The 13,694-nt window shown below is 42.8% G+C and overlaps 2 protein-coding genes across 2 annotated transcripts in view; one reads left to right on the forward strand and one right to left on the reverse strand.

Moving 5' to 3' along the window:
• Positions 1-324: 324 nt before the first annotated feature.
• lim2.2 (lens intrinsic membrane protein 2.2) lies at positions 325-4,266 on the forward strand (the record flags this gene model as incomplete). Its single annotated transcript, XM_080547419.1, has 4 exons — positions 325-502; positions 2,344-2,484; positions 3,190-3,324; positions 4,196-4,266. The coding sequence occupies 4 exons, from the start codon at positions 325-327 to the stop codon at positions 4,264-4,266; spliced, it is 525 nt and encodes a 174-aa protein (XP_080403545.1).
• A 6,553-nt stretch (positions 4,267-10,819) lies between these two features.
• The window catches only part of LOC308175910 (GRAM domain-containing protein 2B), a 15,781-nt gene continuing 12,906 nt past the window's right edge, over positions 10,820-13,694 (reverse strand). The window contains 1 exon segment of the mRNA XM_080550487.1: positions 10,820-11,776. Within this exon segment, the coding sequence (XP_080406613.1) occupies positions 11,761-11,776 (16 nt within the window). The 3' untranslated portion in view covers positions 10,820-11,760.

The following is a 13,694-nucleotide window of genomic DNA, read 5'->3' on the forward strand; positions in this document are numbered from 1 at the left end:
GGTGGTTCGAGTTCGAGCCCCGGCTGGCCACATGTCGAAGTGTCCTTGGGCAAGACACTGAACCCCAAATTGCTCCCAGTGAGCGGGCTGGCCGGCGCCTTGCATGGTAGCTTGGCCGCCATTGGTGTGTGAATTGGTGAATGAGAGGCCGTTGTAAAGCACTTTGGATAAAGGCGCTATATAAGTCAGTCCATCTACCATTTACCATCCTGTCCCCCCATCTGTCCCCCCCCCCTGTCCCTCTGTCCTGTCCCCCCCTCTGTCCCCCGCCCCCTGTAGTTGCATTGCGTTTAGGAGGACTGTGGTATCCCAGGCTTCTCCCTGATGCTGTACACGTTAGCGGGCGGGGGCACCCTCTGCGGTGTGGCCTCCCTCGTCCTCCTCATCGTCTCCACGGCGACCGACTTCTGGATGCAGTACCGCTACTCAGGCGCATCGGCCAATCAGGGGCTCTGGAGGTTTTGCATCAACCACAAGTGCCACGCCCACACCATCACCGTGGGTGAGTACACCACCAGCAACAATCTACTACACTTAACACACTGGTTTAGCAGCATCTGTCCTTCTTTTACCTGGTTTGCTATGAGGCGGTTGGTGCAAGCTATGCTAATTAGAAAATGCTACATTGGGTCCCTTCATTCTCAGCGGTTGTTGGTTAGCAATGCTAATTTTTAGCAAATACGAATTTAGAATTCATTCTATAAAAACTACAAAACACCTAATCCTAAAAAACTACAGTATAATATACATGTTAAATACATTTCAGCATTACTACATGTAACCTTGGCAACACACAGTTCACATGCCAGGTTCACAAGAGCACACACCTCACCCCTACACTCCCTAACTCACCCCACACTCCCTAACTCACCCTCACACTCCCTAACTCACCCCACACTCCCTAACTCACCCCCACACTCCCTAACTCACCCCCACACTCCCTAACTCACCCCCACACTCCCTAACTCACCCCCACACTCCCTAACTCACCCCCACACTCCCTAACTCACCCCCACACTCCCTAACTCACCTCCCACACTCCCTAACTCACCCTCACACTCCCTAACTCACCCCCACACTCCCTAACTCACCCCCACACTCCCTAACTCACCCCCACACTCCCTAACTCACCCCCACACTCCCTAACTCTCCCTCACACTCCCTAACTCACCCCCACACTCCCTAACTCACCCCCACACTCCCTAACTCACCCCCACACTCCCTAACTCACCCCCACACTCCCTAACTCACCCCCACACTCCCTAACTCACCCCCACACACCCTAACTCACCCCCACACTCCCGGACTCACCCCCTCACTCCCTAACTCACCCCTACACTCCCTAACTCACCCCCACACTCCCTAACTCACCCCCACACTCCCTAACTCACCCCCACACTCCCTAACTCACCCCCACACTCCCTAACTCACCCCACACTCCCTAACTCACCCCCACACACCCTAACTCACCCCCACACTCCCTAACTCACCCCCACACTTCCTAACTCACCCCACACACCCTAACTCACCCCCACACTTCCTAACTCACCCCACACACCCTAACTCACCCCCACACTTCCTAACTCACCCCACACACCCTAACTCACCCCCACACTCCCTAACTCACCCCCACACACCCTAACTCACCCCCACACTCCCTAACTCACCCCCACACTCCCTAACTCACCCCCAACACTCCCTAACTCACCCCCACACTCCCTAACTCACCCTCACACTCCCTAACTCACCCTCACACTCCCTAACTCACCCCCACACTCCCTAACTCACCCCCACACTCCTTAACTCACCCTCACACTCCCTAACTCACCCCCACACTCCCTAACTCACCCCACACTCCCTAACTCACCCCCACACTCCCTAACTCACCCCACACTCCCTAACTCACCCTCACACTCCCTAACTCACCCCCACACTCCCTAACTCACCCCACACTCCCTAACTCACCCCCTACACTCCCTAACTCACCCCCCTCACTCCCTAACTCACCCCCTACACTCCCTAACTCACCCCCCTCACTCCCTAACTCACCCCCACACTCCCTAACTCACCCCACACTCCCTAACTCACCCCCTACACTCCCTAACTCACCCCACACTCCCTAACTCACCTCCCACACTCCCTAACTCACCCCCCACACTCCCTAACTCACCCCCACACTCCCTAACTCACCCCCCTCACTCCCTAACTCACCCCCTCACTCCCTAACTCACCCCCACACTCCCTAACTCACCCCACAGACACTCCTCACCCCCCAGACCCTCCCTAACCTGCCTAACCTCTCTCTCCTTCTCTCTCTCCCCCCCCCCCCCCCGCGGTGCACAGCCTTCTGGGACGCGACACGGGCCTTCATGCTGCTGGCCGTGCTGAGCTGCTTTGCCGGGGTGGTCCTCGGCCTCAGCGCCTTCGCCAACGGGACCAAGAGCAGGAGGGTCCGGACGGGGGGCATCGCCCTGCTGCTCTCAGGTAAGCCTAACCCTAACACAGAGAGTCAGGGTGAGGGTGGGGGGGGAGGGACAGTGTAGTGTAGAGTGTTGAGATAGTCAGGTACTTTATAGGTACCGTTATTGATCCCCAAGGGGAAATTAAGGACGATACAGAATACTGCAAAGTAGAAGACTGATGGGAAAGAAAGGAAAGGGTTAAAATGAATGAATGAATAGGGCAGTCAAATATTTGATTACAGGTGCAACTCAAAAAAAATTAATATCAGTAATTCAACTTAAAGGGTTAAACTTAGATATTATATAGACTCATTACATGCAAAGCGAGATATTTAAAGCCTTTATTTGTTATACATTTGATGATTATGGCTTACAGCTTATGAAAACCCCAAATTAAATATCTCAGAAATTTATTTATTTATTAATTTGAGATATGAAATCAATAAGAAAAGGATTTTAAATACAGAAATGTCAGCCCTCTGAAAAGTGTAATCATGCATATGTACAATGCAATGAGTCTATATAATATTTAAGTTGAACCTTTTAAGTTGAATTACTGAAATGAATGAACTTTTGCACGATATTCAAATTTTTGGAGTTGCACCTGTATAGATGATACGGTCTGCGCCTTAGTGTGCTACGCCACTTACTTCGCCACGTTTTTCTTGTTTCTTCATCCATATTGTGTTCATCTCCTCATCCATATTCTGTTCATCTCATCCCTCAGGGTTCCTGGCTCTGCTAGCTCTGGCCATCTACACCGGCGTCACCGTCAACTTCTTCGGCAAGCGCTTCCTGGACTGGCGCTTCTCCTGGTCCTACATCCTGGGATGGGTGGCCATCATCTTATCCTTCGCTGCTGGTAAACAAACCGCTTCTACGATCTCTCCTCTAGCCTCTCACCTGTTTTAGATTTCATGTACAGTCCCGATGGGAGAGTGTGTCCAAACTTTGGACTGGTACTGTATGTTAATATCAAATGTCTTGTATGTACAGTACATCTGCATGTTGTCTTGTATTAGTTAGTGTTGTGGTTGAGGTTGGTAGCATGAATTTAGAATCGTAGTCTTTAATTGTTATGCAGAAGGAAGGAGAATTGGATTATAGAAAACAGAGTTAACCAACTTACCTCCGTAAGCAAGCAAGAGTGTCTGAAGCCAGTTCAGCCCAAAGATCCAGCGTCTAGTTGCAGCGGTCTGAATCATCTTTAATCTTTAGTCTTTGGTCTGAACTGCCCAGTTTTAGAACGTCGGTTGCCAAGTTTTTCTCTGTGACGTTCTAAAATGCTCTTGTCGCGGATCTTTAGTCTGAACTGGCCTTAGTCCATCTAGTCACAAGCATCCATCATGCAACTTCTCCTATAATAATAATAATAATAATAATAATACATCTTATTTATAAAAGCACTTTACATATAAAATCTCAGAGTGCTACAACACAGTAAGATAAAGCAAAAAACATTCAATTAAAAGGCTAAAAAAAAGGCTATAGACATGATCCCACTTCTGACACCAACTTTAGTCATTTGTTGGGTTGTGGCAGTTGCATCAAGGACTCCTTATGGTTATTGGTAGCTTTTCTGGGGGGTATTCCATCAATGTCGCTAAAGGAAACCTCTCGCGAGACTTAATCAGAATTACTGATTAATTTATAGTAGAGAAACCTGGCTTTGAGTTGTACATTGTTTCATCATATTACTGATCCATCCATGTCTTTTTCATTTGTCCGTCTAGGTGTGTTTCAACTCTGTGCTTACCAGAAGAACATAGCCGAACCGCCCCCTCCTAACATTGCAGACAGCTAAACAAGATACACACATTTACTTTACACGCTACCACTAACATAGCTACCGACCTTTAACCTTGGATATCAGCATTTTCCATAATGACAATGTGACAACAACAATGAAATAGGTCAGAAAAGCTCATGTCCTGTGGCAAAATAAATGGGAATATTCGACTTGTCTGGTCTGTTTACATCTTTGCTTGCCTAACAGTAGCCAACTGTTTCCTTCATAAGGGACTTGAGAACTAAACAGCAGTATTAATCTCAAAGTAAAGACTTTAAGGGTTTCACAGACAAGGCGTAAGACCAATCTTGTTGCTTGAGCTTGTTGTTTGTTAGTTTGTTTGTCTTGTGTATAAAACTGAAAAACTGAAAATAAAATATTAAAAAACAAAAGACTGATCTTGTAGGCGCAAGCCAAAAGCATCTTTAATGGAGGTTTGACATTGAAAGTGTGATTTAGTTCAGGACTAGGTTCAAACCTTGTCTGTGAAACTGTCCCAAAATGGTAGATGATGAAGTCACTAGGGGGGTCACTAGGGGGGCTCCTTTAACAAACGAAGACAGCAACTTCCAGAGGTTACACATACACACTGAGGCCACTTAATGCACGTCTACTTTGTCTCATGCCATAAACAAGCAAGAGAATGTGTTCGCTACAGTTCCTCTATTCACCACTAGGTGGTGCTCCTGTGTTGAGTAATAGCAACTTTAAATTAAGACACCTGAGATTATTATTATTTTTATTTATTTTTACATTTTTACTGTTTAGCAGACACTTTTATCCAAAGCGACTTACAATTAGAGATGACAGGGAGTCTCCCTGGAGTAAATTAGGGCTAAGTGACTCAAGGGCACAGATAGCTCTGAAGTCTTATCGTAAAACGAGAGAGTATTCTCTCTGTAGTACCTGAGACCCCCCCCCGACATGAGACTTGAAATGGTGAAGGAGAAGAAGCAGTGGGGCTGAACTGTGCAGGTCATTTTTTTCACTTCATTCTTTTTTTCCTTATTATGATAGTATGATAATAATATGTCATACTATCATAATAAGGAAAAAAAGAATGAAGTGAAAAAAAAGAAAAAAAGAACATAGTATACTGTTATTTTTTTCCACTTCATTATTTTTTTCCTATTATTTTCCGATCTATAGTATAGTATGTTGTAGTATGATGTAGTACAGTAAGCGTCACAAAAAAAGAACAAAGAACATTTCCCTTTATATCCTATGTTATTTATAATATGTACATGTGCTTTTGTATTACAAAAAAGGAGAAAAAAAAGAAATAGTATGCATGTTCTTTTTTCCCCTTTAGAGGTTTCTCTTTATATCCTAGGTTTTTCTTTATATCCTAGGTTTCTCTTTATATCCTAGGTTTTTCTCTCTATCCTAGGTTTCTCTCTATTCTAGGTTTTTCTTTATATCCTAGGTTTCTCTTTATATCCTAGGTTTCTCTCTATCCTAGGTTTCCCTCTATATCCTAGGTTTCTATTTATATCCTAGGTTTCTATTTATATCCTAGGTTTCTCTTTATATCCTAGGTTTCTCTCTATATCCTAGGTTTCTCTCTCTATCCTAGGTTTCCCTTTATATCCTAGGTTTCTCTATCCTAGGTTTCTATTTATATCCTAGGTTTCTCTTTATATCCTAGGTTTCTCTCTATATCCTAGGTTTCTCTCTCTATCCTAGGTTTCCCTTTATATCCTAGGTTTCTCTATCCTAGGTTTCCCTTTATATCCTAGGTTTCCCTTTATATCCTAGGTTTCTCTCTATATCCTAGGTTTCTCTCTCTATCCTAGGTTTCCCTTTATATCCTAGGTTTCTCTATCCTAGGTTTCCCTTTATATCCTAGGTTTCTCTCTCTATCCTAGGTTTCTCTTTATATCCTAGGTTTCTCTCTCTATCCTAGGTTTCCCTTTATATCCTAGGTTTCTCTCTATCCTAGGTTTCCCTCTATATCCTAGGTTTCTATTTATATCCTAGGTTTCTATTTATATCCTAGGTTTCTCTTTATATCCTAGGTTTCTCTCTATATCCTAGGTTTCTCTCTCTATCCTAGGTTTCCCTTTATATCCTAGGTTTCTCTATCCTAGGTTTCCCTTTATATCCTAGGTTTCCCTTTATATCCTAGGTTTCTCTTTATATCCTAGGTTTCTCTTTATATCCTAGGTTTCCCTCTATATACTAGGTTTCTCTTTATATCCTAGGTTTCTCTTTATATCCTAGGTTTCCCTCTATATCCTAGGTTTCCCTCTATATCCTAGGTTTCCCTCTATATTCTAGGTTTCTCTCTATATCCTAGGTTTCTCTCTCTATCCTAGGTTTCTCTCTCTATCCTAGGTTTCTCTTTATATCCTAGGTTTCTCTCTCTATCCTAGGTTTCTCTTTATATCCTAGGTTTCCCTCTCTATCCTAGGTTTCTCTTTAAATCCTAGGTTTCCCTTTATCGTACCAGTACCAGGACCGACACCAGGTTGTATTGTTGTTATTGTTGCATCATAACTGCGCTTGAGATCTTCTGTTGGCAGGAAAGAGGACCTGGGTGCTGAAGTACCAGGCTGTACCAGCGCCAGGGGCCTCATTTATTTAAAAAGTACTTGAACGTCATCTTTGACTTTCACGTAAGCACATTTTACAAAACGGACGTAAGCATTATTTATAAAACGGGCTGAGATGGTTTAAAGTTGCGTACGTGCTTCCTTCTATAAATACCAAATATACGCCCTGTGATAGCGGCTCAATTATAGCGGCTGAATTAAGACAAGTGCTATAATATAGGGTAGGCGTTTGTCTGGAAGCGGGAGAGGGCAGAGAAGGGTGGCTTCTCGGTAAGTTGCGTTTGTAACGTTTGATCATGACAACTAACCAGGCACATGCTTATACTCAGTAGGCTACTCAAGTTGTAAAAGAAAATCAGGGGGATGGTGGATTTTATCATATGAGGACAATTTTAGCATCCCCTCAGCGTCAGTGACTTCATAAGGAAGACTGAAATACAATCATAAACATCAGTTCCTTTAAATCTTGAATTAAACTCATTTTCTCAGCTGATAACAACATCGTTAATTTTATTACGAGCCACTTCAACTTCGCATGAATTACAGTAGGCAACGTTTTTCCAGTGCTTCTCACATGCCTGTAATAACTCTGCCAGTAGGTAATGTAAAATCAAGGACCCCAATTGAAATAAGCCAGTGGCTTTCTTGGGTTTTTATCCTTTTAGATTGACCTTGTATGTAATATGTACTTTCATGTACCTACTTCTGCAAACCTTCTAATAAAGTTTTCAATCAATCAATCAATCAATCAATCAATGTGCGTAAGCAAATGAATACTCGACGTAGAGCTACGATCGTTTCCACGATCAAATCGACTCACGTTGAAATTGTATAAATCACTACGTTGACGTGGTTTTCTACGTACGACACGGGTAAGATCAAAATTTGATCTAAGCACGTTCTATAAATGAGGCCCCAGGACACATTTATAATATGTCCATGTGCTTTTGTATTACAATGAAGGAAAAAAATAATCAAGTGAAAAAATATAACTTTATATATTTTTTCCTTATTATGATAGTTTGATAGTATGACATAGTAGTGGGGAGTAGGGGTGGTAGTATCATACTATCATAATAAAAGATTCAAGAAAAAAGATATAGTATACTATGTTCTTTTTTTGACTTTATATATTTTTTCCTTACTATGATAGTATGACATAGTATATTATGATATATTATTATCATACTATCATAATAAGGAAAAAATTATGAAGTGAAAAAAAGAACATAGTATACTATACGTGTAAGAGTATAAACATAGTATAATGTTTTTTGGGTGACGCTTATTTAAAAAATTATGAAGTGATCTTTTTTTCCACTATATATATATTTTTGATAATAATATATCATACTATACTATGTCATACTATCAAACTATCATAATAAGGAGAAAAATATGTAAAGTGAAAAAAATGAAAAAAATGAAAAAAATAACATAGTACTATGTTCTTTTTCCCCCATTTTTTTCACTTCATTATTTTTTCCTTATTATGATAGTTTGATAATAATATATCATACTATACTATGTCATACTATCATAATAAGGAAAAAATGAATGAAGTGGGAAAAAAAGAACAGTGTTCTTTTTTCCACTATATATATATTTTTCCTTATTATGATAGTTTGATAGTATGACATAGTATATATGATAATACAGTTTTTCTCAATTGCTAAAACACATTTCACAAAACTTACCTCCATTTTCCCAAAACTCTAAACACAACACACTTTTCTAAAGCTACCTAAGCAAAACCATACGTTTAGAGAATTGGCTTTTGTGTTTTAGCAATTGGGAAAAACTGTAATATATAATACTATACTATGTCATACTATCAAACTATCATAAGGAGAAAAAAATATAAAGTGAAAAAAATGAAAAAAAGAACATAGTATACTGTTCTTTTTTTCATTTCATTATTTTTTTCCTTATTATGATAGTTTGATAGTATGACATAGTATGATAATACTATCATAATAAGGAAAAAAATAATATAATATAATAATATAACTTTCCTTTATTGTAATACAAAAGCTAATGGACACACACATTTATTATATGATATATAGCATAGTATAGTATAATATATTATGATGTAGTATAGTAAACGTCACAAAAAAAAGAAAAAAAGAACATAGTATAATGTTTTTTTTTGTGACACTTACTATATTACATCATAATATACTACAGCTCTGAAACCTTATAGAAAGACAAACCCCACCTAAACACCTCAACTTGACTCCATCCCATATAATTTGCAGGCTTTAAAGACATAAAAAAAAGAAACAATACATAGTGGAATTCTTGCAACATTTGATTTATTTTCGAACAATATCAAAGCCAATCTCACAGAGATGTCTTTGAGAATTACACAATGCAATAAATATATGACCATAGTAGAATTAAGGACATTGATACAAAAATTATTTACAAACACTTCCAAATAGTGCAAAACCACACAAAATACTGCGCTCTACATTGAGATTTTTTTTTTGCATTGCATCCATTTGAAGGTAAATCTGAGGATTTGTGTGCAGCGCTTCTCCCTGGTGGAGGAAGACAGCAACTGCGAGTACTGAGTACTGTGTTTGGCATGTCAGCAAAAAAACCTTAACAAGCTCAACATCTTCTGAGTTCAGCTCCCCGACCAGAACATCAAACATAACACGCGTCACATTGACATTCTTTATGCCTTGTCATGTCAAAAAAAACTAATGGGGATGTTATCCATAACTTAGCTCTTTCTTTTTTTGTTTTTTCAGTCCATGAAACAGAAATTGTTGATATGTTTCCTTTTATCGGTCAAAGAGGTCATGAGAACAGAAAAAGCAGAAGCTAGATACAATTATCAATGACAGACAATGTAAAACCAGGAAGTTCTTAGTGAAAAAGCAGAGAGAGTATCTCTCTCTCTCTCTCTCTCTCTCTCTCTCTCTCTCTCTCTCTCTCTCTCTCTCTCTCTCTCTCTCTCTCTCTCTCTCTCTCTCTCTCTCTCTGTGTAGGACATGAGACTTGAAATGGTGAAGGAGAAGAAGCAGTGGGGCTGGACTGTGCAGGTGGAGCCCCCAGCCCTGAGAGAAACTCAATAAAGGTCTTAGCACCAATCAAATACTAGAGAACACATCACATGTCCTGCATAACCCTCCTCTCCCCTCACCCAGATGTGTTTGGATCGTGACAGACAGGTACGACACATCTTTAAAGTGCGCTCGCTCAACTTGAGCCTTTCTTTTCCCCCTCTTTTTAACAAACAATCCCCCCCCCTCCCCCCCACAACATCAGACTCCATAAAACAAAAACAATTGATACACATTTTTCTTTTTTTTGCCATGCATAATCATTCTTGCATATTGAAATTCATTTTTGGACCAGTTTGGTGGCGGTTTGAAAAGAGGACCCCAGTAACAAACATGGTTTGATAGTCCCGAGCTTTGGAGTTTCTTTTCCATCTTAAGGTGACTGGGATGAGAGTGCATGCGTCAGTCAAGTATCATTATACCATAGACTAGAGATGGGCAACTGGTGGCCAGATAGATCAGCTTTAACTGAAAGAACTGATAGTTAAACCATCAGAATTGACAGTTAAACCATCAGAATTGACAGTTAAACTATCAGAATTGACAGTTAAACCATCAGAATTGACAGTTAAACCATCAGAATTGACAGTTAAACCATCAGAATTGACAGTTAAACCATCAGAACTGACAGTTAAACCATCAGAATTGACAGTTAAACCATCAGAATTGACAGTTAAACCATCAGAACTGACAGTTAAACTATCAGAATTGACAGTTAAACCATCAGAACTGACAGTTAAACTATCAGAATTGACAGTTAAACCACCAGAATTGACAGTTGAACCACCAGAATTGACAGTTAAACCATCAGAACTGACAGTTAAACCATCAGAATTGACAGTTAAACTATCAGAATTGACAGTTAAGCCATCAGAATTGACAGTTAAACCATCAGAATTGACAGTTAAACCATCAGAATTGACAGTTAAACCAGCAACGAAAGTCACCCATCCCTGTCCTAGACTCTTGCATGACCACACACACACACACAGCGTCGGTGCCACCCAACCCAACAGCCCTCTGACACGGTTCGGTCTCCACAGGTCTGTTAGGGTGTAGAGAGTACATACAGAGTCATACATGAGTCAATAACAGATATTAATCTGAACGGGACGATAGTAAACCGTATATATATCAAAACGACTTCGATGACTCAAAGTAATAGAAAAAAAACTAAACGTACGTATAGAAAACGAACAAAACAAAACAAAGCGCTCCTTTTTAAACCTGATCAGACGTGTCACTCTGCCCCCTGTAGGACCGGAGGGGAAGGCCTCCAAGCAGCGGTCATTAGACAGGTTTAACATCACGCCAACGCCACGATTAATACTGCTATCTTTTCTTTTGTTTACGATTAGGAGAGAGACCAGTCAGAAGAGGAGCTCAAAATGGCCGCCCCGCTGATCTGATGAAAAATTAGAGATTACAGGTTATCGTTTTTCTCACAAGCGCAGCTTGATTAGCAGAAGAATCGTTCCAGAAGGGTTATAAACTACAACCCCCATGAGTGGCTTAGTGAATAAAGATCCCATCCAGATAACACCTGATAAGAAGCAGAGAGAGATCAAAGCCTTGTGAACTCGTCTCCGTAAACTCATGCGAGAGAGACTTGCACCCAGAGCATCTTTGGCACTGCGCAGCACTTTACAGTGTTGCACCCTGGGAAAAATAGTCAAAACGAGGTTTAGTTTCCTCCACTTGGGTTCTCTCTGAGGAGGACAGAAGGTTCTCCACTTGGGTTCTCTCTGAGGAGGACAGAAGGTTCTGGTAGGTCGGCTCTCTGGTATCTTGTCTTTGGTAGCTCTTCAGACAGGCAGCAGCACCAGGTCATGTGATCAGGAGTCCAGCCTCTCATTGGCTGAGGTGTTATGATGCTGTTATGTGTCTTTGTACCTGAGGAGAGGAGAGACATGGGGATATGAGGAATGTGTCACACACACACACACACACGGCAGGCATGCACGTGTGCTGCTCACACACACACACACACACACACACGCTCACACACAACAAAAGGATTTGGTTCACACACACACACACACACACACACACACCCACACACACACACACACACAACAAAAGGATTTGGTACACACACACACACACACACACACACAACAAAAGGAGTCCAGCCACACCTGTGAGTAGAATGTGTTAGTCAGACTGACTCAGGTCTCAATGACAGAGGCTAATCTCCTAGCTAAGTGTTGACCGTAGATCATTATCGTGAGCTCATCATATGACCGTTAAAAAGGTAGTCGTCATGCTTAGAGTCACACACACCCATGAGCCAACACATCATGACCGCTGACCGCTGACAATGGACCGGCAGGTGGTCATAATGTTTTGTCTCATCGGCGCACATGTTTTTTTAAATATCGTTAGCCTCGTAGCATAACTGCCTAAGTCGTGCTTCACTCGTGGTCAGCTGAGCCATCTTTGTATGTAGTGTCATAAACGCCTGTGTCAAAGAGATGACTTGGGCAGATAGTGATTTTGGAATGTAACAAGCAGGCTGATGTCATAGAGGCAATAATGCCCTGTGAATCAGCAGTGTTAGGAGAGTAGAGTTAGGCAGATATCTCAATTTGGCCAAAATATGACAATCAATTATGCTACGAGGCTAACAATGTGTTTAGTATATAGTTGTATAGAATCTGCGGTCAAGGATGGAGCCTTGTTACTGGTGTCAGCGTGGTTGTGTTAGGGTTGTGTGGTCGTGTTGCGGTCGTGTCCTGGTTACTGTGTGGTCGTGTTGCGGTCGTGTCCTGGTTATTGTGTGGTCGTGTTGCGGTCGTGTCCTGGTTACTGTGTGGTCGTGTTGGGGTCGTGTCCTGGTTACTGTGTGGTCGTGTTGCGGTCGTGTCCTGGTTACTGTGTGGTCGTGTTGGGGTCGTGTCCTGGTTATTGTGTGGTCGTGTTGCGGTCGTGTCCTGGTTACTGTGTGGTCGTGTTGCGGTCGTGTCCTGGTTACTGTGCGGTCGTGTTGCGGTCGTGTCCTGGTTACTGTGTGGTCGTGTTGCGGTCGTGTCCTGGTTACTGTGTGGTCGTGTCCTGGTCACTGTGTGGTCGTGTTGCGGTCGTGTCCTGGTCACTGTGTGGTCGTGTTGCGGTCGTGTCCTGGTTACCGTGTGGTCGTGTTGCGGTCGTGTCCTGGTCACTGTGTGGTCGTGTTGCGGTCGTGTCCTGGTCACCGTGTGGTCGTGTTGCGGTCGTGTCCTGGTCACTGTGCGGTCGTGTCCTGGTCACTGTGTGGTCGTGTTGCGGTCGTGTCCTGGTCACTGTGCGGTCGTGTTGCGGTCGTGTCCTGGTCACTGTGTGGTCGTGTTGTGGTCGTTTCCTGGTCACTGTGTGGTCGTGTTGCGGCCGTGTCCTGGTTACTGTGCGGTCGTGTTGCGGTCGTGTCCTGGTCACTGTGTGGTCGTGTTGCGGTCGTGTCCTGGTTACCGTGTGGTCGTGTTGCGGTCGTGTCCTGGTTACCGTGTGGTCGTGTTGCGGTTGTGTCCTGGTTACTGTGTGGTCGTGTTGCGGTCGTGTCCTGGTTACCGTGTGGTCGTGTTGCGGTTGTGTCCTGGTTACTGTGTGGTCGTGTTGGGGTTGTGTCCTGGTTACTGTGTGGTCGTGTTGCGGTCGTGTCCTGGTCACTGTGTGGTCGTGTTGCGGTCGTGTCCTGGTTACTGTGCGGTCGTGTTGCGGTCGTGTCCTGGTCACTGTGTGGTCGTGTTGCGGTCGTGTCCTGGTCACTGTGCGGTCGTGTTGCGGTCGTGTCCTGGTTACCGTGCTGTCATAGAGGGTTAGGGTAGAGGGGTCA

This window comes from Nansenia antarctica (assembly GCF_963989245.1).
Source record: "Nansenia antarctica genome assembly, chromosome: 1".
In the NCBI taxonomy this organism is placed as follows: domain Eukaryota; kingdom Metazoa; phylum Chordata; class Actinopteri; order Argentiniformes; family Microstomatidae; genus Nansenia; species Nansenia antarctica.